Raw genomic sequence first — 27,794 nt, 5'->3', positions numbered from 1 at the left:
AAAAACTAATGTGAATGACTGGACAGCAGTTTAAGGAAATTACCCCACGCTAGGCAAGGAGCCCTTGCTCAATGCAATTTTTAAAGTGAAAAATGAGATCAAAGTAAGACTGAATTCCCTTGGCATGAGGGAAAGCTCCAGGGATATTACTAACATTCCCAGGTCAAAGGAGTTATTTCTGTGGTGGATATAGCAGCAGCAACTTGGCCGATTACTCCTGCATCAGTTTCATTAGACAAATCCAATTTCATGCAGATTGTTCACTTATATTTACTAAGACAAATGTTTTCAGTTTGATTAAACAAATCTGTTTTTAAAAACTGCCTAGAAACCTACTGAACACTTCCATCAAAAAGACAGTATAATATCTTTTCTTGTTTAAAATATTCTGAAGATTTCCTTACACTAAAATATTTCTTCTAAGTTGTAGCACAACCGTTTTTCCCCAGTTTGAGGGGGAACTGAGACAAACATTTCTTCTCACTCAGGAAAAATCAATATAAAATTAGCTAAACAAATGCAGAATTATTATATGAACACAGAAGGAGAGATAGGTGGGTGAGATCTATATATCTATGTATCTATATCTATATATCTCTATCTATCTGTATCATCATCTCATTTATATCAAAGACAAGTGCTGTTTAATTTCAATGGGGGATTAAATAACAGGAAACAGTTCTACAATACAGCATTCAAATATACAATTTGAAAATATAAATTCAAAAATTCAGAGGGTGTAAAATTTGGGAAATTTTAAGAAAAACTGAAGGCACCAACTTTTTTTTTTTTTTTTCTTTTTTTTTTTTTTTTTTTCATTTTGAGGCAAAGTGTTACTACTGGGTTTTTTTGGTGAGGAACGCAAAGGTACTTCAACTGGACAGCTCTTCCTTTGCTTCAATGGAAGGTCTGCCTGTAGCAGGGAAATAAAACCTAGTTTGAGGGCTCAAAATTACCAGCTGATCAAACTCATGATTTGTAACACTGAGAATACAAAATTTCTTCTGCCCTTAATAAATTTGCATAATTGATGGAATTTAGATTGACTCAATCACTCAACTAGACATGTACTCTTGTGATGCATTTCATCACTTAGCTTCAAACTGACAGTGATGGAATAAAAAGATATGTGTCCAAAATGAACTGTGTACTGACATTTCCTTCAGGTTGAATTTATCCCCTTCTCTCTCTTTCTGGAACTTTATTTCCATTAGCAAAGGAAAAGACCTTCTCATAATAAATCAATACCAGTGGCCTGCTGTAAAAATTACTTCAGTTTAATTCAAACTTAGCATAATTTTCCTTGGGATATGGGATCAATTATGAATGCTTCACTTAACAATACCTTATTAAGGGCACATGAGATAATATATACTGCGCTTATTTACTGCACAAGATTTACTTGTGGTAAAAGTGATACCAGCAATCAGGTAAAAATACAGATTAGATTTTAAAGTAAAATACAAAGATACAGAAAACATGTTAATGCACTCTGTTAAGGCCACTAGGCACTTACGAGTAATTTTATCTTATTTCTCCAGGACTGGGGAGAAGAAACAGTCTAACATTTTCCTTCTGGCTATTAGAACCTACTTTATACAGCAGCAATCTGTCCAAGTAAGAAAAAAAGCAGCAGCACAGTTCTAACAAAGGAAGTCAGAAAAACACTATACTTCCTTTAACTTTCTAAGTTCATCTTGAAAATACATGGAAAATGTTTGGACTGGCATATTAAAAAAATCAGTGAAATACCCAGTATTTTAGTGATATGTATCATTGTGCACAACACCATTAGCTTGACTTTGCAAGCCATGTTTTGTGTAATTCACATGCTTTTTGTATTTCACATTTACCCTTTATAGTGATGCATGAAGTAAAACACAAAGTCAGGATATTTTTAGTATCTTGGTTTATTCTTGTGATGGTTTTGCTACACATGGCAGGCATCAATGCGTAGCTGGAAACATCAGTGAATTTGAAATGCACATGAAATACTGGTAAGAAATTGCTGGGCAAGTCACCTGTAGCAGGTAGGTGTTGGGTGACGAGGTTTAGCAGGATGCTCTGCCTGGACAGGAGTGACACAGTTCAAATAATGCCCTTTTTGCAAAGGTATCAGTGGTGAATGGAGGAGGGATTTGTCCTGGTGCTTTGGTGCTGAATAATGCTGAAACCAGCCTGACTCGATCCCAGAGTTAAACATACCTGATAGAAAGGTGAAGCTGTGGCAGACCTGGTAAAGTACCAGATAAAGCACCAAAGAAATGGTACTACTACCACCACCACTACTACTCCTACTACTAACTTATCTAAAGATGCTGAGCTGACTCAGCTCATCTGGAAACATAAGGCCCACTCTTCTCACTTTTTAATGCGTGGGGAGGGTCTTCCAACAATCCCCTTTCTGGAGCTTGTATGGAGGTTCCTTTCTTGAGTTGGGATTTGCCTCAAGGTTACCCCTCGAAGCTGAGAGAAAGAGATTTGCCCATAGTCGTGGATATGGGTGAGCAAAATCAATCACTACTTCATAATTTCTTTTGCTACCTTTGATATAATTGCTTCAATATTGCTTCAAAAATAGTGGACTTCAATAGTCTAGTAGTTATAGCTACCTATACTGTGTACTAAATAACTCTGATTAAGATCTTTTAGTCTCATCATTATCATAGTAAGTAACTTATTTTTATATAAATATCTCTGGTTTGTCATCCTTATTCTTGTGGGACAAAACTGTGAAAAGGTTCAATAATACCTATTTAATCCATTAACGTTGACAGAGTCCAGGGCTAAGGCTTGATCCAGCTGCATCCAGAGGCCTCTGTGAGGAGTTTAGAAAGCAAGAGGGTCCTGTCTGTGCCTTGTGACTCAACGGGAGGGCTTCTCTCTAATTTCCGCAGCTCCCACTCTGCTCACGACACACAGGCTGAAATAAACACCTAACTTCCCCTTTGTACCCCACCCTGGCTTCTGACAAATTATGGCAGTACATGCCACGTGTCAGTTAACCTTGAAAAACTGCCGATGGACTCAGCTAAAGCTGCCTAAATGTCAGGTGGAGGTGTGAGACTGCCATGTCTGTCTGGAGGGAAAGAAGTCATGGTACAACGAACTTGCTACTTTCCTTAGTATGTGTTGGAGTAGGGTTCACCTATTGCTGTGGTAGAACTGGTTGTAAGAACATGGCCAGAAAAAATAGCTCAGTTACGGTGAAAGCTCACACAGATTTATCTAGACATAAGGATCATTAAAACATGTAGTTTTAAAGTACTGAAGATGTATCCATTAACTGGTCCTTAAACATATCTAGAACAGTACAGTACTGGTCTTAAGGACTGTGGGTTGACATACAGTTACCAGAAATGCTACAGCTACAGTCTAAAAGTGAGAAAGTATCATTCTTTCTTCCTATACACATTTCCCTTTGCAAAATATCTGGATAAAGCACAAAAATATACAAATATTATACCATGAAACAAGAATATAGAAAATTTTCTACACAGACTTCAGTGTTCATGCCTTGCACAAAATTTATTCATTATTGGTATTTCATAGCCTGTAGTTTAAAATACAGGATAGAAGTAAATGAATGAACAATGCTCCTCTAGTAAGCCACCATACCTTTGGATAAGAGACAGTTTTGATCTGAGGGCTCTAAAGCAAGACATTTCTTATGCTGTTTCTGGAAAACTCTAAAGGACAGAAATCCACAGCATGATGATAACCCTCCAAGGAATGTTCTGCCCTTCCAATCTTCTTTCCAAGAAAGAAACCTTTTATTCATTTTATAATAAAGGCTAGACAGGCCCACTGTACTACCACACAAGTTTACATTGGCATACATTTGAAACATGAGGAACAGGGACTATTCTTCTGGTGCAAATCACATCTTAAAGATGTGCAACACTTTCTGTGATTAGCATAGAGTGTTACAAAGAGCCTTAAGTATTCTGTAGCCACAGAGTTTCTGGTACTCATTAAGACAGACATCCCAGTTAATAATTTTTTTAAACTTTATTCTTAATATACACTTAATAATGTAAATGTACACAACACACAAATCCTTACACCCCTTGGTAACCTAAGTTAAGGACATGCTACCTATACATGCAGTTCCATAAAAATGATCCCCTTTGACAGCTATTTATCACAAGCTGGAGTAGTTAAGGCCCCATCTCTTTAATGGGCGGTGAATAAAAACTTTAAAAATTATTAACAGACATTCTCAGCTTGTAAATGATAAACTACACAGCCTTGTCTAGTTAGGACCAGACAACTTTTAATTTGGGACTCTTTCTGAGAGGTGTCTGTAAATGAAAACTGAGTAGTCCATAGTGCAAATTACTATCCCAAAAAATGCAGCATAATAACACTTTTCCTTATGGAACTTCTTTAAGAGGAAAATTCTATTTCTGTATAATAACAATAACAATAATATTAATGCATTTTATTTTACATTTATGAAGACGACATTGCATGTAATGGCAAGTGCTTTACTGAGCAGTAATGTCTTTAAGCAAACTTGTATTATAAGCAATTTTTTATTTTCTTGTGTCTCCCTGAATCTTCACACAATTCTTTAATATTTACTAAAATTCCTTGGCTCCAAATTAAATAGTATTCATAATTAGTGTATTTTTTACAATTAAACAATTTGGCCAACACACTATAATACTATAACCAAACTGTCTACTCCTTTCTAATTTTGAAGCAAGTAGTTATCTGCAAATTTAGTACCAAGCAACTACAGGGGAATAGAGAATTTAGTAAAACACTCTGTGATTACAGATTCAAAGAGGTGTGGATAGACAGTGTGAAATACAGGTAGTATTTATCTTAAAATGGTTGAATACAAGAGTCCAGCAGGACTCCTAACATATAAATAAATTTGAAAGGCTGAGGGATTTTTCAGAGGTGCCATACACTATTAGATCCTCAGTAATATCTAGCATTTATATAGAACTTCACAATTTTAAAGTGCTATACAAATACTATCTGAATGAAATGTATTCTCCAAAGGCAGAATATAAATACAAAGTGAATGGTGATCAGATGAATGGCACCGTGACAGCAGAATGTAATTACTACAGAGTTGAACTAAGTACTTTATAATCAGCTCGCTATGCATGAACTATCATGAAAGACCACACACTGTAGAAGAGAAATGTACAGGTATAAAATTATTATCATTAATTAAATAGGTTCTATGACCACAAGGAATTGACACAAGAGCTGTAATTGGCTGCACACCCTTAAAATGCCTAACTCAGAAGGTATAGGAAACATAAGGAAACCCTTCAGTGACAGACAGACAGGTTATTTCAAGTGGTAGCACAAACCACCTTTAAAAGCCATTATGCCTATACATCAATGCGGATTCCATGTTTTATAGACATTAATTCTCTAGTGCCTGTTAAATACATAACAAATGAACATAGATGAGGTAAAGATGCTGTAATTGCCACATACAGCCAGTATGGCAAGGGAGGAGTTTTTCCAAATGGGCAGATCCAGAGGCCATGACGAATCCCGTCACGGACATGATGGGAAGTCCAGGATATGAACAACATCCAGGGAAGAAAGCACCATGAATCCTTAAGCCTGAAAAGCTGCATGATAAACTTTAATGTCAGAGCCACCACAGGAATCACAGTAGAACAGTGAAGAAGTGGTCTCCGTGGAAGAGTCAGAGCAGCCTGCAGAAGAGAAAAATATTACTGCCAATGGCTACAACTGTGACACAAGACAAAAAGCTTCATGAGTGTCTACAGATGTGCTGTCAGGTGACTAAGTGGAAGCAGAAACAAAAACACACTGTTCCTTTCCACTGCAATTAATTTAAAGCCAATTTTATGCATGAGAGTTGTGTGCTGTCCTGTCTCTCCATTGTCTGAAACGAATCACACACCCTACTAAGTACTATCATCAGCAAAACAAGGAGGCAGAGGGATGAGGAATCTTATTTGTCACATAGTCATGTGGTACACAGGAACTTGTATAATCAGCTGCACTGATTATATGCATTTAATTTCAAGATAATTAAGAGGAAAATAACCATGCAATACACTTGAAGTATTTAATATGTTTTACTTGAAATAAATCATGTGCTCTAATGGTATTTACTTCCAAAAATACACCCTGTATTTTACTACAGCTGTCACCTGTAAAGTTGGTTCATACGCACACTGTTTAAAACAGAACAATAATTTTCAATAGGACAAAGATATGATCAAATTTACATGTATTTTGATCGTGTTGAGTCAGTATTCTTCATGGACAGGCAAAACAAAGTTCATAAGCCAAGATCTGAAACATTTGTGACTGGGTTTTTTGCATCAACAACTTGTTTAGCAGTAATTCAGCTGAAAGCCTAATAGCTGGTTTTAATAAGATGAATGTCTAGCTACTGAGATTAGATTTAGCCATTTTAAGACTGATAATGTCAATTTAATACATGTGTGCTCAGTAGCAACAGCTACAAGCTACAACCATGACCACAAATTCAAACACAATAAAAAACCCGTAACGGTATTTTGGATTTCTGTTTGACAAGTAAGCAAATTCTTGTGTCTGTAAGCACAGGAGAAACAAAAGCACATTACTAAAGGTCTACGAAGTACTGATGCGATATTCATTGGCTCAATTCGGATATTGGTGAACCCTTGGAAAACCTGTAGCAAGGTACCAGAAGTAATGCAACAGTGCATCTTTGCAGTGTTGAACACAACCCTCACTGCACCTAGTGCAGAAGGCAAACAAAGCATCTCTAACCTTCTCATTCTTCAGTTGTGTTAATCCCTGCAGGATTCAACAGCAAGAGGGCCTGGCAGTGGGACTCTGGAATAAGCTTATCAAATGCTTATCAAATTCATGCATTGTCAGAGTCCAGGGCATTTCTTTGGTCACCCTGGAAGGTCAGAGACCTGGGCAGAGGGGTCTGAGACCTGGACAGGAAGGTCAGAGACCTGGACAGGGGGGGTCTGAGACCCTGGCACAGAGTCCAGGAAGACACTGGCTTTGATCCCAGTCCATGGGAGAGGCTTCCTACACTGAGAGATGAATTACAGGCCACAAGAGTGTGAAAGATAGTAGTTTAGCTTATCACAGGGTGGAAAATCGTAGTTTTGGGTTTGTTAGTATGGAAGTGAATGGGAGCAAGATGGAGGATTTGGGGCATTGTCTCTTGCTTCCTCTTTCTTCTTCATTCACTCCATTTTCTGCAGTGACAGTGGCACAAAGTAGTTTAAGGAGACTGGGTCAGAGTAGAGATGACCAGTTTAGTATAAGTGATAGGTATTGGCAAATAATGATAAATAAAGAACATGTAACCATTAGTGTAAGAGGCAGCGACAGCCCAGTGCAGGGAGAAGTCACCAGATGCCTGAGCAGCTGCACAGACCTTTGTTGGGCACAGAGAGAACAGTAAGATAAAAAATAATAAACAAAGCGCGCAACCTTGAAAATCAGAACCTGAAGACTCTGTCTCTTTCTTGTGTCCGGCTCAGGGCTTTTCAGAAGGCGAAGGACTCTAAAACCACCTGAATCTCGAGAGAATAATACTCAAGAATGCATAATTTAGATAACTGCATGGAACACTATCTTCTCCGCAAAGAATGTAGCCTTAGCCAGTTAATAGAGAGATGGGAAATTGGACAATACTGAAATTAACAGCTCATGCTTTAAACCACAGCCAACATTAAAAGGCCTGCAGAAAGCTTTGCTCTATTAGCTTCCTGCCACATGCTTTTCTGTGACTCTCATGATTAGGTAATGGGATTAAAAAGCCCACAAACAGTCTCACAAATTTTTAACTCTAATGCCGTGGACCCAATTCCTTTAAGTTAGAGCAAAAGGTGTATTTTCTTCAACTTCAGTTCTGTTTCACACAAGCAAATTGTTCACAAAATTAAAAGAGAAAAAATAAAATTTCTATTAAAATAGAAAAACCTTGCGATGGTGAAATTGTTTATGACCTGCCTTACAAAGAGTCAGACTTTTGTTAGCATCAACAAGAGCCTCCAAAGTACATACTAACCTAATTTTGAAAAAAACCTGGGCAGTGATATGTTTTGGCAGATAATCTGTTACCTGGCCTCTATTTCTGTACTAAAACCAAAATAACCAAACCAAAAAACAAACAAACAAACAAACACAACAACAAAACAGTGGCAAAGTCTAAATTAGTCTTTTCCCTCTGGCCTCTTAAGCCTAGGTGTCAACAGCAACACAGTGAGTAAGGAAAATTTTAATGCTACTTATGTACACAGTTTATCAGCATTGGTGCCAAGATGATGCTTAAGTTCTTTTCATATAAATTTGAGATGGCAGTGTTGTTCATAAAGCAAGATAAAGTCCTATTCTGTAACTGCAGTACAGACCTCAGACTTCTGATACGCTGTTACCCAAGATCTGAGAGAACAGTCTGTTTCATCTTTTACATTCTGTGACTAAGGAACACTTACATCCTTGAGTTACCAACCCCTGGAGACAAACAGGTAGTTCTGTTCACTAATATAAGCTCCTATACTCTCTTTCTCTTAACAGGCAAATTTGTTTGTCTTTAGAAAGCACTAGATCTTAAAAAAAACCCCAAACCAACCAACCAACCACCCAAACCAACCAACCACAAAAACCCCACAAAACCCCACAACCCCCCTCCCCAAAAAACTACAACAAAAACAACCCCCTTTCCCCCAGACCAACAAAACAAAAAACAGCTCCCCCAAACAACAACAAAAAACCAAAACCCAACCCTTTTCTGCCTTAAACCTCCTGGAAGAAGTTGCAAACACAATTTATTTGCAAATAACCTTTTCCATTTGCCTACATGTTCGATTAGATGCAAGATCATCCTGCAGCTGCTGCTCCTCCAGCCTCTCTCACTAAAATGAACAGCTGGAGACAGGAGACAATAACTGGATGCAGGAGAATCCACGCAAAATATCTGCTTTAATGCTCATGGCGACAGCATGGATGTTATGTAACCGCAGATGGTCCCTCACTGATATTCTGTGGTGCTTCACAAGCCTCGAGTCTTTAATTCACAGTAACATACTCAATGTAACATACAATACAGTAGTAATATTAACAATACAGTAACATATTCAATGCTCTATTAATTGTGCTCGTGCAAAGCTAATTCTCCAGTTCCAGAAATGCTCCTGTACAGCCTAAGTCAGTCATGGGTGGCACATTTCCCAGGAGTTTTACGCATGTTTGCCACCGACTGCATGTTCTACACTTCTAGAATTTGATGAGTGTTTAGCAAAAAGACAGCACTTTCTGCACGTCTGTCCTGCAACATGAGTGTCCACATGTGACATGAGGGCTACAATCCTGGTGGAAGTCTGGGAGCAGCCCATCATGTCAGATCAGCATTCCTGACTCACGATGGGCTGCAGGAATTCCCACCTTTGGAGTAGTGTGAGACAGGTCCTTCTATACTTGTGTGCACAGTAAAAACCACAGGGAACACGAAGAACTACCAATTCCACATAATGAAGTCATTGCAGACTTCATACTTGTTGCAAAAATAATGTGGGCAAAAGGTCAGATCACATGGTGCTTGGTACACAAGGTACATTTATCAGAGCAAACATATGAATACCACAGGTGACTATTTACCCTGAACACTAAAATAATGAAAAATAATGATGACCACAAAAAACAGACCAATGGCCAAACAATCCAAGCGCTGAGTGGCGTCAGCAGGAACAGAAGTAGGTGACTAGAGTAGTGTGAAGGTAGCAATTGGAGGCAGTATCGCCTTGCGCTGCATAAAAAGGTTACTTCAGAAAAAGTAACTCATCGTCGTATTTAAAAGTGATGATGACAAGCTTAATAGGTGATTGTGTACAGTAATGTGAAATATACTATTGGTACAAATTAGTAATAATGGAGTGGTTAGTTAATTAGACTTATTAATTTATTAGTTGTTTAGTAATGCGTTGCAAAAGCAGTAAACATGTTAGTATCTTAAAGCAGTTACTCTCAACCATGCAATTTAAAGATGAAGAATGGGACTGTAACTGCAAATATGTAGTGAAAAAGTATCTAGTAAACACAGAGTAAAAAAGTATCCCATGAAGTAATGAATTATATATGCAACAGCCTGAAATTATGTCAAGAAACTGAGAGGCGCATCATATTAAGTCAAAGAAAGAAAAATTACGTATTACAATCAGATCTAGCTGGCCAGACAGTGCACAGAAGCAAAGTTTATGGGAATTATCTTACATCATAAACCAAAGGAACTCTGATGGTACTGCAAGAAGACAAAACCTGTAACAGATTATTATATATATATATTTTTTTAAGGACAGAAGAATTGTACTTTTGTGCCATTGAAAGGAATCAAATTACAGTATCTGGCTCAAATGAAGTCTCACCTAAAACTGGTTTTGGACACGACCTTTTAGAGGTAATTTAGGCAAAAAGAAATACAGAGTAGAGGAGAAAAATAGTACGATGTCCAGAAAACACAAATTTATTCCCTTAAGATTTTTTTTTGAAAACTATTTAGTTGAGATGAGAGTCTTTGTAAAGAATATTGGCTTTGCAAGTTGTTTTTGTTCTGAGAGTCAAGATACCTACATTGGATTATTTCCTATATTAGCCCAGGTAACATATGGAAAGGCAAGGAGATGGTAGGCAAACCACTTTGAAAAAGTTTTCAGGCATCTTGTCTTCTCCTTACCTCAGCTAAATATATTTTGTTATTAAAAAGGCTATGATTCTACCTGCTATGTTTTGTGTTTCTAATTAGAAAAACATTTTGGGGCAGACCACAGAAATCCGCTGTCTTCTGTTAAAAAAAAACAAAACCAAAACATTAAAGAATAAGAGAACTAGATCTAACTGTCATCAACAATAATTCAGACTGGAATAGAAACTGAACTGCTATCTGCTTGGGAACTGAAACAACAGAGGAAGAAACTGAGTCACAAAATTACAAAAATTTACTTGGTTTCACATAGTAGGGATGGGTTAGGCTACAAAAAGTTCCCCATCATGGAAGGTGCAAGTGTATTTAACCTTGCTTCACTGCCAACTGGCAGGTCACCTCCCAGTTCCATGACACAATTCAATAGCCACCTTCTCAAAAATACATCGGTGAAGTGTGACATCTAGTGGTCGTAATTAAGAAAAATACCGGTAATCGTCTCAAATGCAGGAAAATAAGAAAAATACCGGTAATCGTCTCAAATGCAGGAAAAACCAGTAATTTTAATTACAGTAAAAATTACAGTAAAAATATAAATACTTTCTAATAGCTAGCCATTTATTTACTTGCATTCACGGATTTTAAAATAAGAAAAAAAAAAAAAAGAGAGAATAATTAGAGATTTAAATTCTATTCCATACTGTTATTCAGTAAGAATATTATACAAACAAATAACCAAGCTAACTTTCATAGTTTTATAATTGTACAGCATTTCCACATGCAAGAAGTACAGAAAAGGGGAGAACTAGGGACTGTTTAGGAAGAATGGAGCCAGGCACCAGGACTGGTAAAGCCAAGAGGGGAAAACTGACCAAACGCACAAATAAAAGGCGTCTTTTCTCTACAATAAATAGTGATACTATATGTAAACAAAAAATATTTTCCATTGTAAGTCTGATTTTTACATCTCAATTATATGCAATATTTTCCTCTTGCACTTAGCTGTCACCTAAATATTTTTAAAAAATTGGTAAACCATTCTTCTTTACTTACGTGAATATAAAGAACAGGATTGCCTTTCTTCCTGCCTTCCTTCCTTTTAGCTATTGCCCTATGAACAGTATAGTAGTATTATGAGCAAATTATAAGTGGAAAACTACTGGAAAAGAGTGGTAGTACTAATCCTATTGAGAAACTCTGTCCTAACAGATCAGTTCTGCAAATAGATGATGATCTAGTCACTGCTTAACAGGAGCCAATTCATCTTTTTACTTTTATTAATAAGCTAATCTTTGCTTTCCTACTATTTTTGGGTTGTTTTTTTGGGTTGTTTTTTTTCAGTGAGCTATATATAAATGCAACTCAGACTGCCTTTTTAAAGGTGACAGATCACATCTAGCTTGTTCATGGGAGAAATATTCAGGACTGGCCAAATCAAATGTATTACACATAAAGACTGAATTAAATTAAACAGAAGCTCTATCATCTACATTTCAGATATTTCTATACCCCATTTCAGGTATTTCTAACCCTTACTGGAAAGAGAAGTGGAATAATCCACTTCATCCACAGAAGTGTGCAAGGGAGCCCTCAACTCCTTAAGCTGTACAACAAAGAAACTATGTGCTACATGTAGAACAGCATGTACACATCCAAAACCCTCTTTTTTCCCTTCTAAGTAGCAGAAATTGAACAGTAGAGGTAAAATATTTTTATAGCTTTTAAAATCATAACAATTGCATATAAACATATTTCCTGTATATCTATTAAATGTATTTAATTAAATTATCAATGGAACTGTTTAGTTTAGGACATGGTAGAAGAGCAATAATGTAAACAGTGATAAATTAACAAATTACTGATCAATTGACTTACCTTTAATGACAGAGATCCAGCAAGAAAGAAGTGGTCCACATCAATGACAGAGGCGAGGAAGCCAGCCAGGGTGACCTCAGTGAAGTCACTTTTCTTCCTGAGTCCAATCACTATTGCCCAGGACCACATCCCCAGTATACCATGCACTGCATTATCAGACAAGGCTCGGAGCCAGTCATTTTGCTGAATGAAGGAAAACTGCAGAAGTCTGTCTGCTACAAAGCAGAATATCCCCAAACCTAGACTGGAAATAACCGACGCTGTGCTGAAAGTCTGGAGAAGAGCGTGGGCCTTTTCAGTCTCAGATGCCATGACAAAAACCATGTCACAGCACACAGAATGTCACCAGGATACACACTGTGCATTGTCCTTTGTATCGTCAGCTGTTCTGTAAATGTCAGAGATCAGAAAGAAAACTATTAAATAAAGAAAATCCATTTGCACAAAACATTTGTTACCAGAGCTACAACTGGGCATTAGGACCCCAAATTCAGCGTTTGCATTTAACATTCCCAGCGAATTTTTAATTTCAATTAGTTTATTGACTTAAACACTACAGCTCTGCATTAAAACACCTGCCCTGTTTTAATTAGAACCAGCACAAGTAACAGGGAGAGCTCTAATTCCCTTACTGAAATGTTAAATATTACAAAATAACTTGAAACATATCTATAATAATACAATGAATATGTTTCAAGATTCCTTCTGATCTTAAATTTAATCCAGTTTAATCCAATAAAATACTTTACACCATAATAACAAAAGAAGATTCAGTTTGGAGGATTCTTAGTACTGATGCTCAAAATCCCAGACTTCTTTATACAGCAACTGTTTAAACAGAGTTTCAATCTATAATTCAAATCACTGCTTTAATTTTACATTCTTTGCTAACATATGTAGTATTCCCCTGGTACCCTTTCCTGAGCAATGCCTTGTTTAGTTTGGAGACTGGAATGTAGAATAAACCTGAAGAAAACCAAATCCACTAAAACACCTTCACTATTTATAATAAACACAAAGACAAAAACCACTGAATCGAGCAAAGTAATTAAAACCACCTCCTTACAGAGCAAAACTACCTGAGCTTTTTCTCAGCCTGTGCTCTAGCAGAGAAGTTGGCTGTTACTTTTAGGACTTATCTATTATCTGCCACATTACCTTCACAACTCCTCTTTTTGCAAGAGAAGTTCTAAGTGTCCCAGCTTTTATGCCACTCTTTTTGGGGAGCTTTAGGGACAGACCACAGTTTTAAAGCTTATATCCTACTGAAAATGGATTCTTCCTATGAGTTCGCCATTTTTGTGCAATACATTACATCTTGACAACCCTTCTTTATTAGGTAAATTCTTACTCTGAAGGGCCCTTTTTGAGTGTATTAGGCTTCCTAAGATGACACATAACAATTTACGATTTTAAACATATTACAAGTCCCACAAGATATAAATGTTTCTTCCAGATTATTTACATGTCTGCCTGTTGTAGAATTATCCACAAGACAGAACTACTGGCATCTCTGTAGGAAAAGAAAAAGCCCACTGAATCATTTATTTAGAAAACATTTAAAAAAGAATAACAGAAGAAAGCATGAATAATACATGGACTTTGCACAGAGATGAAAAAAGTGGGTCAAGTTTAGAATCTGTTAACCATGACTTGTGCCTATTCTGAATTTGTAGACACAAAGTATTTCCTGAAACAATGAAGTGCTGTTTTCTGGTGGGTGACCTTATGGTACACAGGACACTGGTGAACAAATTCCATTTTAAGAAAAAAAAAGGCAGTCTCCTCACAAATATTTCTTCTATATGGCCATCATGTCAAATGGGATTTTATTTAAAATTACCATAAAAGCTGTGAAAGAATCCAATCTGTGAAGTGGTGATGTAGCAACATACCTTTAAAAAGCACACTGGTATTCAGAATAAAACTTCCCCTGGGACTAGGAGAACATTTTTTTTTCCGTCACAGGTGCCTCACTCCAATAGGAAATGTCTATGGTCTATGCTTCAGTATTGAGCCTCTGTCCTTTCTGAATCCAGTCTGCCCAGTCCAGTACAGGAAATACCACACACCATTGGTTCCATCCTAAATAAAAACAAACCAGGCACCAGAAAGCATTGATATTAGCCAAAACAGCATACATGAAATATGGACAACAGTAAAAAAAAATCCAGAAAGAATAAACATATATTTCATTAATTTGTAAACAAATACAATTGAGCTAAAAGCAACTTCAGCTAAGCTTTGAAGCTCTGTAAAAGAAAGCAGAAAAAGGACCGTAAACCAAGAGAAGAGCAGAAATAAAAACAGAACATAATAGTAACTAAAACATAATAAAACACAAAGTCCAAAAAGAACAGTGCCAGTCTTCTACGTAATTGCACTTCAACAGATAGAGCAATCCATTTTTACAGATTTCTGTTGTAATGCATTAATTTGGTTTATATTTCATCGGATTTGTAATGTTTTTTTTCTATATATCTGTCCTTGCCCAGCAGTGCCCATCCCCACACTGAAATGTAACCTAACTCTTCCCCTCCCACTTCTCCCTCATTGGGTGGTGCCTCTGGGCCCTGCCCCTGGGGGAAAAGCCACAACACGGGAGGGGGGAGCTCTCTCTGGCATCGGCAAACCACCAGGACAGTCCATCCAAGCAGGGCAGGACTTGAGAAGAAAAGCTGTAAAATCCCATCCAATGCCAGAGAGCAGACTCTTCTACTTTTGCCATCGGCGGTCATCTAGACTCGTGGGGAAATACTACAGATCTCTTCTTGTGCCTAAAAGATTCCCACCGAATGAAACATTTATGAGTTCCTTTGAGGCACCCCTTTTTAAATTCCACCCCATCACTTAGTGACCTTGGAATAAAGAGAGATCTAGAAATTCATACAGCAACAGAGGTCTGTGTCAGTTCTGTGTTAGGCTTACACTCTTGCTATGGGTGGTATTAGCGTGTGTTCTTTGAGCCAGAATGGAATAGCACAGGATGCAAAATCGGCTTCAGGCTGACCGCAGTCAAGAGCCATGTCCAACTGTTCTTTTTAAACCATCTGTTTCAGCCTCCTTTTGAGACAAAAATGAGTGCCACCTGTGTAAAAATCATCTCATATTCCCAGGTAGAACAGAATTACCCGGAAATATTCTGCGGATCAAGAGGGAAATCAGATCGGAAAAAACAAAACTCTGGTCAACCAAAATAATCTCTGAAATTATAAATTTTAACGTAAAATTTGAACATTTTTCTCCCTGAAAAATGATGCTTTTCAGTCTCTTTACAAAATATCTCAATAAAGTGTCAATTTTTCCAGCCTATAAATATCAGAAAGCAGTTATGTAGCTTACATTCTTGCTAAAACAGAAAAGTGGGGAATAACTCACCCGAGAATGCTTAAAAACCTCTGTGTGGTCAGTCCAGTTAACATCCTGAAAGGAAGTTCTAGCTTGATTTTAAATAAAACACAACAGCTGGTAGAGTAACCCAGCTTTGAGTTGTGGTTTCCCATGACATTTTTACATGCGATAAACCACTAAGCATAATCTCTGTCTATAGTCTCAAAATTGAATTTTGCAGATATGCTTAATTTAATGTAAGGAAATTACCAAAGTAGTTTTTACGAACACACAGTTGACACTTTAGATTACTGACACAATAAGATACTGAAATCAAAACTGTAAGTTTACTTTTGGGAAAACAGCTGACACTAAGAGGCCATGGTATACCTGCAAAACAAAAATCCAATGGCTAAAATTACCACTTAGAAATATTGCTCTGCATCATTTTTGCACAACGTTATCAGATACACAAATACATATAGGAATTTAATGCATGAAGTTATGGAATCACAGAATCAATTAGGTTGGGAAAGACATCTGAGATCATAAAGTTCAACCTACAACCCAACAACTCCCTGGCAAGTAATAGAATTATGCACTCTACACAAGAAGTTAAAAGACTGTAATCCCTTACAATTCTATAATGTCCTAAACTCCTCGTTATTTGATATCGGATTTAATTTATATTAAAAACCGCAAGAAGCAGAATTAAGACACCAGCTCAAACCTTTAGCGTACAATCTTGTGGAAAAGGAGATCCCAGCCTAAGACTATCTGTGAAGAACTGACAGCGCCAGCATTTTTGGGTCATATAATTATAATACATTATTGGAGTGATCATGCAAATATTTTTAGGGGAGATAATTACAATGCGTTACTGTGGTGATCTAGCAAATATATTAGGGCCACATAATTACAACGCATTTTTTAGGGTTGGAGAGGGCAAAACCCCAAAAAGGAGCGGTAGGATTTTGCTAAGACGCTGAACAACAAACTAAATTAAACCGAGCAGGAAATTGACCTGGAAACCCGAGATCAGCAGGAGCGTGAGGGGAGGCCGGGGCCTCGGCGGGGTGAGGGGCGCCGGAGCCGCCGCCGCCCGCCCCGCCCGCCCCGGAGCCCACCTGGAGCGCGGCCGCCGCCATCCGCCCTTCAGCCCATGGGGCTCAGCCGCCCCGATCCCGGCGGGAGCGGGCTGGGAAGCCCTCAGGCAGCGGGCTGGAAAGCGCCTCCGGGAGCCGGTTAGGAAGCATGCGTGGCCGCGGAGCAGGCTGGGACCCGGACCCGCCTCGTCTCCTCCCGGCCCCGCCCGGCGCGGCCCGCGGCGCTTGGCGGTGAGGGAATAAAAATACGGGATTTGCGTGTTCGCGCTTTGGTTCCTTTAAGTGCTGGAAGGGAAATCCATGATGAGAGTTTAGTGTTTTGTCACCAAGGTCATGCTGCGCCACTGACAGACCACAGAGCAGAGAAGTGTCTTCTGCCCTGAAATTAGTACTTACTTACTCAAAGAGAGCACTATAGAAAGCGTTTAGAAAACATTTTATTCGGTATTAAGACTTCTTGGTGTAAGCATCTGGATAAAAGCACTTTTTACAGTGAAAACTTCCCGTGTCTACCCTGGTCATTTCAGCAGCAATCTATCAATCAAATTGATTCGAACATATATTCATATATTAAAAACAGCAGTGTCAGGTCAGGCCTGATCTACTTACACATCAGTGCTCCGTTACCTCAGCTGTTCTCTTTGTCTATGACAAATATAGCACTGGTGTGGATATTACACTGGCACCTGACAGACTTCACCAGGAATATACTGGCGAGTTGTCTCTGGCTCCAGCCCTCATTCCTCCTCAGACACAAGTGGAACAGCTCCTATGAGGACATGCAACACGGCTTCTTGTGCCCAGGGGCTTCACTTCCCAGATGCAGCGAGCAGAGATTCAATATCCTGGATGACTTTAGAAGTTTTTTCCAAAGCCTCTAAAACGCAACTTTCACTGAGTTCTTCCGTCTCACCCCCGTTTTCTTTTCTTCCAACAATGATACCAGATGCATTGCATTTTGTAGCAGATGTCCTTTCCAGAACGTTGCTATTGTCTAATAAAACTAGTGTTACTTTGTTAAGAAAAAAAAATCAGTCTTCCTTCTAAAGAGAAAAATTAGTCTCTTCATTGGTATTTATCATTCTGCCTTGCAAAGTCTCCAATTTTGTAGCATGGTAATTACATACAGCTAAAAAAGGAAAAAGACTGTATAACTTAAAACATCTACAATATTTATAGAAAAATGTCTTTTAGACTTCAATTTATCCAAAAGTTACTTTGAAAAGAAAACTGGTGTTATGCTTCGGTTTAACAGCATGCACTTTTCATACTAACAGAATTGAACACTGGCTTAAAGGCAATTATAGAGTGGCTTTAAGCAGATTCAGCACAGTGCACATTTTGAGCTGGCTGAACACAATAGAACTAAGGTAGCTGATAAACAGAAAGATACTGTACTGCAACAACAAGCCCAAAGGCAACTGTGTTCTTCCTCTTCCAAGAACAGATCAGCAGATGACCCTTAGCAAAACTGATGCAATACGCATTAAAGGGCTTTATTTTCTGGTGACTTTTCATATTAGTTCTCCAACACTGTGTTTTTTTGTTGTTTTTTTTTTTTGATCTTTACCACAAAATTAGTGATAAAACAAAAAAAAGAAGATAAATAAGAAAGTGTGGTTGTTATAAGAAGTGAGACAGTAAAAAGTAAGATTACAACAGAGAGCCTTTGATGACCTGAAGTGCAGATTTGAACATGAAGATAAACAGCATCATATAAAAAGTGAAAAAAATCTTTAAAGCTTTTAAAAGGATACAATTAAATCTCTGTATTTTTTCAAGCTCAGCATCGGCAGACCTGTCCAAGAAAATAAAGATTATTAAATGATTTAGTACCATAAAAGGTTCTCAAGGATATTTTCTACTTCAGATTTTAATTTTTAACAGTTTCCAACAATACGGAGAATTAGATCAGCAAATTACAAGTGTAAAAAAAGCATTTTCTCTGTCTTTGATACCAACATTCAATGGCTGACATTTGTCAATAATTTGTGTTTCCAAAAATTCGGTCTCTGCTCTAAGAATAGTCTCTTTGTTACAAGTGCATATAAATATAGATAGAATTTTCATTTTATCAGCTCTAAAATGTAGCAGCTGAATCTGCTACAATTTAAGTAACAAGAACAATTGTAACTGATTTCAATCACCACATTTTCATATGCCAATATGTTTGCAGATGATGTCAGTGGGTTTTTTGTCAGTAGCAGGTATTAAAAAGGACAAATATGTCGGCAAGAGACACAAGTGTCATGAGGCAGTTCAAAGTACTGTTTTAGACTGCATGGTGTTCTGATAAAAGCCATCTTAGTCTTGTATCTTTTCTTTTCAATGCAAGACACTGTCTTTGTAACTGTAATTGTCCTTTGACAAAGTCACCATAGTCCTGATTTTTAAGTAAGACAGGCAAAGCTCAGTGAAACAACCTTCTCCTGAAAGTCACCGAACATTTTAAATACTGAACGAAAAATATGAAACCATGTACAAAATAAATAAATATTTTAAAATAAATTTTCATTTTTGACAATTAGGAAATGCAAGATATAAAATTCAAAGCTTATAATATTTTTGATTGTTTTAATGTTTTCAACATTATTTATAGTCAATTATTTGGGATAAAGGTGAATACCAATTTTCTTCAGTTACAGAGTGTGGAGGATATTCAGCAATCTCTTTCCTTTCATTCAAACTTCTGCACCATTCTACTGCTGTTCTTATGTACCTGTGTTAATATGAAAATCCAAATAAGTAATTATTTACGTGAGAAATAAACTCCATTTTTGAGCAGAAAACTGAAGGGACTAAGGAATACACCTGGAACTGAAAGAAAAAGCTATGATTCAAAATGTAGCTTTTTCTCACAGCTTGCCTTGACATTTTTTGTCTGGAATCTTCTTCATATTTAGTTCTATTCAATTACAGTAAATTATAACAAAGCTGTATGATTTGCAATGAATAGTGTACAAGTGTTAATTTTTGTTTGTGAATATCTGCTTGCTAAAATGCAGCACTTCTGATGATTCCTATAATGAGGCTGTAATTAGAGCAAGCAGATTAGAGAAAGCAATCTGCAAGCAGAGGTCAATATCTGAATAAAGCAAAAATTGAATTAAGTGCTGTTCAGTTCTATATATGACAATTTTTTAAAATTTTTTTTTTTCAATCCACTGAAGTAAACGTCAAATTTCAGCTCTAGTTATTTTTCTAAAAAGACATTGCCATGATGCTTATAATGGAATCACAGCATGCAGTGGCCCTGAGTCATGCTGAGGAGAAGTAAGATGGAGCTTTTATCATTACATGTTTGGTCCATCCCTACCAGTATATTGTCAGTAAGTTCTGTTCTTCATATAAGAGGATTTATACATAATAATTTTTATATTAAATTGTTTAAATTAAACAATTAATTTAAATTACCTTTCATAGATTCCAGGATGACTTATTTGTATTAGCTGTTGTAGCCCATCAGGAGTAGTTAACTTACACCAGCCTACATCTTCATTTATCTTAGAAGGTTAAAAAAAAAAAAAAAAAAAAAAACAAAAAAAAAAAACCAAACTGCTGTAGTCCAAAGAAAAAATAAAGCAAGTATAATATGCCAGTTTAAGAATTAAATATCTATGAACAATCCACTTTAAAAACTTGCAAATCTGTGTTTTGCTAGGGATAGAATCTCCTATAGCTTGCTACAACAAATGCAGGGGAAAAACACCTGGCAAAGCCCCAGCTCTTCCTTTATGCTATTCAAGAATAAATTATTTCTAAAAATGTCTCCAAACCTGTAGAATTTTCAATTCTTTTTCGTATTTTATTGGCATCAGAATTTTTGTTTGGTATTCTCATTTGTTTACTAGTAACACTTTTTCAAGGAAAGTTTTAGGGACAGCCCTTCCTCTAAGTCACATTTTACCTGGATCTCACTATAGGAAGAGTTAAAATCCCAAACCATAGTCACGGTCATCCGATCCCAAAAAACAGCATGGACTTTATGATCTGAGTACACAATCAGTCTTCCTATGCTGGGAATAACCTTTTCATGCAGCAAAACTGGTAACATTTCTCGTCCATCAGTCTCAGATACCTAGAACCAAACAAACACATTAAAAACGTGAAGAAAGGCTATTTCCATCATTAAATTTGTTTGTATCTATTCCAGATTTTAAATTCACTTGTTTTGCCAGATCACAACCAGCTCTCTTCATCATGCAATTGTTTCTTAAATATAACTTTTAAATGCATAATTTTGGTTCCCAAATATCTGCCTTCCAATCTGTTAGGATACACTTACCATTCTTCCCTCTAGATTAAGTCCTATGCCCTGTAGCCTATATAATCATCCTTATAACTCTACATAATTTACAAATTTTCAGCTACATACCACTTTCCAGCAGCAGAGATAATAATTATGACTTAATGACAGTTTTGTTTTGCAGCAATACTGAAGTATTCTGAGGAGAGAAAAAAAACAAAAGTATTAAGCATTTAATTCCTATTAGGTCTTCTAAATTCTTGCAAATTTTGTTTTGTAAGTTTAAATATGTCCTCAGTGCTATGATAACTTCCTTTAATTTTTTTACTTAAGATAATACTAAGTGTTATGTGCAATTTTAGTTCCTGTCCTTTCTACGTCAGTGGAATTAATGTAACAAAGGTAAAGTTACTTGGTTGCCTGAGTAATAATGGAGGATATAGAGTATGGATGTCCTGGCACATCTGGAGGTAGGCTGTTCACTGAATACATTTTTTCTTCCACCTGAGTAAAAAGCAGAAAGAAGATGAGTTATTTACAGGTACTGTAGCATGAAAACAGAATAAAAAGCAAGTTAGGAAATTTCTGACCTCCCAGAAGCCAACTCTAATCACATTTAAATCTGCCACAGAACACAGACAAACATCTCATTGAAAAGTGTATCCTTAAGCCTATGTCTGTGTGAAGAAATACTCAAATATTCAGTTTCTTTACACTCAGTAAGAACCAGGAAGTTCTCTTGTCAGACAGTAGATTACAGGTCATTACTGTTTGACTACGAGTTAAAGGCTGGGTTCCAAGAGTATAAATCTGATCCTTAATTCTGCTTTGAAAATACAAGGTGCTGCATTAACTTAACAACAGACACAGAGGCAAAATCCTTTTTCCAGCACTGAACAGCTGATCCACAGCAAAGCCAGGACAAAACTTGCATCTTCTACGTTCTGTCTTCATACAGTAGAAAACATTTCCAAGTGCAAAGAGAATAAACTCTAATCAATACATTAGCTTCAAGACTAAACTTCTAAATTAGTAAGAAATGGTTGTTGTAGCATCTTACTATTGAGTTTGATAAAATAAATGTTACAATGAGGAAGAATTTTCTTGTTATGTAAAATTTACAAAAATACTTTCTGAAACAGAAGGCATAATCTCATCTTTTTGTATGACTGATGGCTTGATTGAAGCATTACAGTAATTACTGTTATAGTGCAGGGATTTCACTACATACTGTATAATGAAATGTCTTAAGGAAGCTGTAAACTGAAGGAATTCAGAACATTCTTTTAAATTGTTTTAAAATAGTTTTGTACCTTTTTTGTTCCTTTTTGGATTGCATAATGTATGAAATATTTTCCCAAAAGTGCTCCCTCTGACTTGAAACATGAGTCATCACCAGGATAAATTTCTGTGATGTTTGTCCTACCATGGATAAATCTAAGAAAAAACCAAGATTTTTAGCAAGTATTTTAAATGCTGTGTCACTGGACTTGTAAAACAGGTTATTACACCTGAAGAAAACAAGCAGACACATTTGCAGCAAAACTCACATGTGAAAAATTTCTAGTGTTTCACAAGCAGCAGAATGTTAACATTACTAGGCTCTTTGTTTGCACATGCACATGGGGATGGGATTTAAATAAGCTAAGGAAAGGGGTTTTTGTATCAAGGTAAACCCCTCTCAGGAGCTGCTCATTCCACTGACCGCAAAACATAGTGATCCTGAAAGGAAAAATACAACTTTCTTAGTAGACCAGCCATACCTAGTGTACGCAGAAAACTGACAGACTGAAAAATTCCTGAACAATCTGAAGGTTTATTGAGAAAGAAAGCTCTGAAAAACTCTCAAGTGCTAAACATTTTAGTTAGTTGAGGTGAAAATTTAGGAATTACAGAGGAAAAATGAAGAACCCTCAGCAGAAAGATTAAAGGTTTAAACAGCAGTGATGCTTTTATCAAAGACTTTCAGGTGCTAATAGCAGTTGTAGAAATTTCAATTTGAAAATCTTATTGGTTTGTTTTGTTTTGTTTTGGTATTCCCCCACTCCCCCTTTTTGTTTTGTTTTGTTGTGTTTTGTTTTTTCTTAACCATATGGACAAGGTGACTTGCCAGGAAAATCCACAGCTGAACATGTGAATTATGTAGGTCACCAAGACAAACATTTCTAAACTAGGAAATCTTGAGCAGCAAAAGGAGAAGACTAATTTGCAAAGAAACTAAGTACCATTATTGTAAGTGAAATCTGTGGGTTCTCCAGCTGTCCAGTAAACCTTTAAAAAATCAGATAATCAGATCACTTAAACATGATTTCAGATTCAGACCTGATAATACTGTGCTAGAAAATCTGAAGTACAATGAACAAACAGCAGAAAAAAAAGAGACTGACATGAAGATTGCATTCCACTTCTCAAAGAGTGAGAAAGGGGCAAAGTAATACATTTCATCTTAGATTTTAATTCCCATACAAATATAGTCTTCCAGATAACACAAATGATCTACATACCTGTAGAAAACACCCTGGCACCACACAATTTGAATTAGATGAGGGAATGAATACGTCTCCGTATCTTCATTCTGAAAGAAGTCACAGAATGTCCACCTGTGTGTGTAAAATACAGTGAAATCCTCACTAAGTCCATATGTTGGTTGTTCTTTTGTGTGTGTGTGTTTGCTGGTAATTATTTCTGTAACCAGAACTGATTCATACACACTTATTCAAAAGATGAAGGGATGCATATTTTCAGAGTCCTCCAATTCCTTAGTGGTCCACTTTAGTTACTAAATTAAACTTCTCAATCCTGCAAATGTTTTTTTTCTTATTTTTAGTGATGCTGAGAGACAACATAAGCCACTGTTTTTACTTCAGAAATATTATCTTTTCAAAACAGAAAAGGAAAAACTGACACACCCCAATATAAAAGCTGTAGTCTTTTTTTCAATATTCTCATTTTCATTTACATATTTTTACAGTATGTCAGAAAATATTTTTTTTCCATCGAAACTAATTACTATAGCTTCATTACAGTAGGTTACAAAATGGTGGGTTTACAATGTCATGTTTCAAGAAGTTCCTAAAAATGCCACACTTGATAGTAATTTTAATTTTTTTTTTTTTAATAGCTAGGATTCAATTATTTCTCTAGAAGCTGAAACTTCTAGAGAAGTTTCAAACTATAGGATTGTAAAGCGTATGTTAACAACTACAAAGCAAACAGTTTGAATTACCTGTGCAGGTGTGGGGCTCTGCAGCTGAGTGGCAAAGATGTAGGTAAACAAGAAACTGTTTCATGTGCTTCAGGGTCTGCTAAAACATCACCTTCAACAGCTGTACAGCTGTTTTTCTCATATGTCTTCATTACATTTTCCACAGTATGTAAGTTACAGCATTTTAGTGCCAATGACAAAGGGTATTTCCATTCTTCTGGGCACAAGGAAACAGTCCAACGCTGCGTAACCCATGTGTATTCAGAAGAACAATTTGTGTGGAACAAAGGAACTCTATCTCTTTGGTCCTTTGGCTTGGTTGGCTCCCTGTATTTACCTTCAGCACAACCACGTTTATTCCTGTTCTCTAATCTTCTTTGTTCTGATGAGACTTCTGCAGCAGAATTTTTACTTGGTTTTCCACACTGATCGCCGCTTTGATAGTTGCTGTTTTTTTCAGTGGAGCATGAGGACGCTGCAGACGACTGGCTGACTTTGCATAAGAACTCCACTGTAAATTCTTGCTGCAATTCTGACAAGTAAAGGTGAGCATAGCCATCTATAGATGAGATCTTCACACTGCCATTGTCTAAACATCTTGTTAGATCAGCTGTCGCAGGGTCAGGCCACTTAATTTCTACGATATCACTGAGAAGAATCTAATAGGAGAAAAAGGATTGGAATGTGCAACAAGATAAAAATGACCTGCCTCCCAGAAACTGCAATGGAGCATTTACATTTAAATTAATTCAATCCTTCTGCGAGGTGATGTACAGCAAGAAATGTTGCATGTCATATTTATCTGTGTGTATGAACTCAGAGGAAGCAAAATATCTAATCTTCATATCTGCTTCCTCCTGTACTAAAAGAGTTCTGTCTAGCAATAATATTTTAATTTAATCCAGCCATAAATTAGTAAGGTACATGGGCAACTGACCAGACACAACTATACTCGTTTGTGTTTCCAACGGCTTCTTCAGAAACAAGGGAGAAAATGGCCAAATTATCTTGTTCATAGCAATTACCAGTGAATTTGATAAAGAATTGCAAAAGAGCACTAAAAAATAATCAATACCAGACAACAAGGCTGCAGGTAAAACTTAGTTGAGATAAACATAATGTGATCTCAATGGGGAAAGGCAATCCTAACTATATATATATATATGTATTTTTTTATATAGGAGGATGGGCTCCAAGCTAACACCAACCAGGATCCTGGTGTTGTAATTCTCAGTCCCATGAAAACACACTGAGTGCCCACCAGCAGTTTAATCAGTATTAATGAAATGTTTGAAAGTTCTAGGAATAGAACAAGAGCAAACTGAATGTATAGTGATACCACTGAATATATATTCACAGTTAACCTGCATTTTGAATACTAATTACTGCTCTGAACAGGCCTGACCACTGACAAGATCCCCCTCATGGAGCTGTCTAGTCATGTGGGTGGGTGGGGTGGCCAAAAGAGAGCCTAAGCACACCATGGAACAGGTTGTATTGAACCCAAGCATAAGGCAAGTAATGCAGTCTAAGTGTTTTTGTGCCCATGAAAGTACTGTCACTGGTAGTAACAGGCCTCAGACCTTAGGTTAACTCTGCAAGGCCCCGGGCTGGCCTGTCAGGCTCATTAACAATTTGTTATGAGAGCTGAATCTTAGTAACTCTTACTTTTTTTATGGTGGATTGCTGGAGTGTGGGAAACAGCAAGGGCCTTGAAAACATGGACACTGTTTGGTAACAGGCCACAGAACAATAAAGTGACAGCAGGCTGCTGGAGAAGGACAGTCTCGGGAGTTCTAAAAAGACTATTTCGGCTTTAAGAAAAACCAGGAGCTTTTCTCAAACTGAGGGGGAAGAACCAAAGCAACAAAAAAGGGGTGTGTGGGAGAAGCCAACCAACATGGTAAGGTGCTTGCTGTAGCCTAGGAAAGTTATTCTTCAGCATCCTGAAGCAGGCAGTCTGGGATGATCTAAGTTAAAAAAAGAAACCCAGCCAACCTCCAAAAGAGCAAGATCTTTCAAGACCTGAGAGAAAACGGAACTTACTCTGCAGTGCTAAGAATAAAGCATCAGCTCTTCACTGCTGTATTTTGCAGTGAATACATGACTGGTAAGGACTGATGTCTTTTAATTAAGTATATCGTGACACTGACTGACAGTGCTTTAGGCAGCTAAACATCAGCATGAGGGATGTTACTAATGAAGGATCAGTCTAAAAGCTTTAAACCTCACCTGATTAATCAGTTAAGACTCCCATCACGCTGTGCAGACACTCATATTCAGTGGGAACATCCAGAGAGATGGAAAGCTTCCAGAAATGCTAAACTGGTCTCTGCATGAACCTTCAGTCTGACCTGGAGCGGCCATTCCCACAGAGAGACACTATGCCCCATTCCTTTCACAGACCGCGGCAGCATTTTCACGTGGGTATTTCAATGGGGAGAACAGCCTCGGAAACACCCTCCTGTTACACTGTTACACTGTGACCTCCCCGAAAAGTTTCTACTGCCAAAATGTACCAATGTACAAAATCATAGGTTTTACCCTTGCTCTGAATAAACCCTCTGCCAGGAAAACGAGGCCTAAATAACAGTTGAAACAGTAATTTTAAAAGGCAGTAATTTAAGAAAGGTGACAGCTCCATCAGCCAAACTGCGCTCGATACATCTCCACGGCTGCACTCACACACATGCATGTGAAATTTTATTAAATCCGCCAGAGAAGTTTGTCTTACAAAAGTATTACATGCGTAATGTGTAATCCCACCTTTTTTCTTTCTGGAGGTATAACACGTGAAGGCAAGTACGGGCGAGAAGAAAACGTGTTCCTGAAGTCTAGGGCCCGTAGAAGTTGTTCCTGTTGAAGTGCAGAGAAAAACAAACCCTATGACGAGTTTTTATATGCAGTGATAAAATTTTATGCTGATTTCATACTTTTGGTGGAGCTGAGGCTATGAAACCCCTTTCTCTTTTTACAGAGAGAAACAAGAACTCCTGTTGGGGCCGCGATCCCCTGGCCGCCCCGTTCCCGAGCAGGGAGGCAACGCTAGCACTACCCAAGGGCTGCTCCCCGTGACGGCACTGGGACGAGGGACTGCGCTCCCGTTCCCAAAGGCACTGCCCACAGCATACCCGGTAGGCACTGACGACGAAGGCGACCCGCTGGCGGGTGGTCTGTGCCGGCTGGAGCGGGTGGGCAGCCGCGGGAAGCGCCGCTTCGTACAGATACTCGGAGCCGCAAGGAGACAGCAGCAAGCGGGACCCTCCGGCGTAGTGCACCTCCACCGAGTCGTCCCCGAACAGTACCATCAGCCTTTCCGCTTCCATCGCACTGGAGGCCGAGCCAGAACCGCGGGCGGCGCTCTGGCTGAGG

At 37.7% G+C, this 27,794-nt stretch overlaps 2 protein-coding genes across 4 annotated transcripts; both read right to left on the bottom strand.

Moving 5' to 3' along the window:
• Positions 1-3,996: 3,996 nt before the first annotated feature.
• On the bottom strand, positions 3,997-17,125 carry TMEM267 (transmembrane protein 267). Of its 3 annotated transcripts, XM_058424200.1 has the most exons (5): positions 16,993-17,055; positions 15,464-15,598; positions 14,431-14,620; positions 12,536-12,923; positions 3,997-5,693 (listed from the first exon to the last, which is right to left on the bottom strand). In XM_058424200.1, exons 4-5 carry the CDS (start codon positions 12,857-12,859, stop codon positions 5,358-5,360), a joined length of 660 nt encoding a protein of 219 aa, XP_058280183.1. In that variant the 5' UTR covers positions 12,860-12,923; positions 14,431-14,620; positions 15,464-15,598; positions 16,993-17,055; the 3' UTR covers positions 3,997-5,357. The 3 variants fall into 3 exon arrangements, with proteins under 3 accessions (XP_058280183.1, XP_039947007.1, XP_058280184.1); XM_040091073.1 differs by lacking the exon at positions 15,464-15,598 and having other exon boundaries at positions 16,993-17,125; XM_058424201.1 differs by lacking the exons at positions 15,464-15,598; positions 16,993-17,055 and adding an exon at positions 16,890-16,913.
• A 287-nt stretch (positions 17,126-17,412) lies between these two features.
• On the bottom strand, positions 17,413-27,794 carry CZH5orf34 (chromosome Z C5orf34 homolog). The gene is made up of 12 exons (XM_040090298.2): positions 27,554-27,794; positions 27,189-27,278; positions 24,444-25,081; positions 23,722-23,817; positions 22,531-22,654; positions 21,630-21,721; positions 21,347-21,416; positions 20,879-21,049; positions 20,386-20,474; positions 19,598-19,690; positions 18,729-18,769; positions 17,413-17,974 (listed from the first exon to the last, which is right to left on the bottom strand). Exons 1-12 carry the CDS (start codon positions 27,746-27,748, stop codon positions 17,781-17,783), a joined length of 1,893 nt encoding a protein of 630 aa, XP_039946232.1. The 5' UTR covers positions 27,749-27,794; the 3' UTR covers positions 17,413-17,780.

Source organism: Hirundo rustica, chromosome Z (genome assembly GCF_015227805.2).
Source record: "Hirundo rustica isolate bHirRus1 chromosome Z, bHirRus1.pri.v3, whole genome shotgun sequence".
In the NCBI taxonomy this organism is placed as follows: Eukaryota; Metazoa; Chordata; class Aves; order Passeriformes; family Hirundinidae; genus Hirundo; species Hirundo rustica.
Note: the sequence above shows the minus strand (reverse complement) of the source record. Positions and strands in the feature narration are given on the sequence as shown.

What these genes read in the sequence shown, in the direction of transcription:
- CZH5orf34 (XM_040090298.2), bottom strand. Translation starts at nt 27,748, where the DNA reads ATGGAAGCGGAAAGGCTGATGGTACTGTTCGGGGACGACTCGGTGGAG. An exon ending in AGAGCCCCACACCTGCACAG is followed by an intron (nt 23,818 to 24,443) that starts GTAATTCAAACT and finishes TTACACACACAG; the next exon opens with GTGGACATTCTGTGACTTCT. An exon ending in TCCAAAAAGGAACAAAAAAG is followed by an intron (nt 21,722 to 22,530) that starts GTACAAAACTAT and finishes CTTTTTACTCAG; the next exon opens with GTGGAAGAAAAAATGTATTC.
- TMEM267 (XM_040091073.1), bottom strand. Translation starts at nt 12,859, where the DNA reads ATGGTTTTTGTCATGGCATCTGAGACTGAAAAGGCCCACGCTCTTCTC. An exon ending in CTGGATCTCTGTCATTAAAG is followed by an intron (nt 5,694 to 12,535) that starts GTAAGTCAATTG and finishes TCTCTTCTGCAG; the next exon opens with GCTGCTCTGACTCTTCCACG.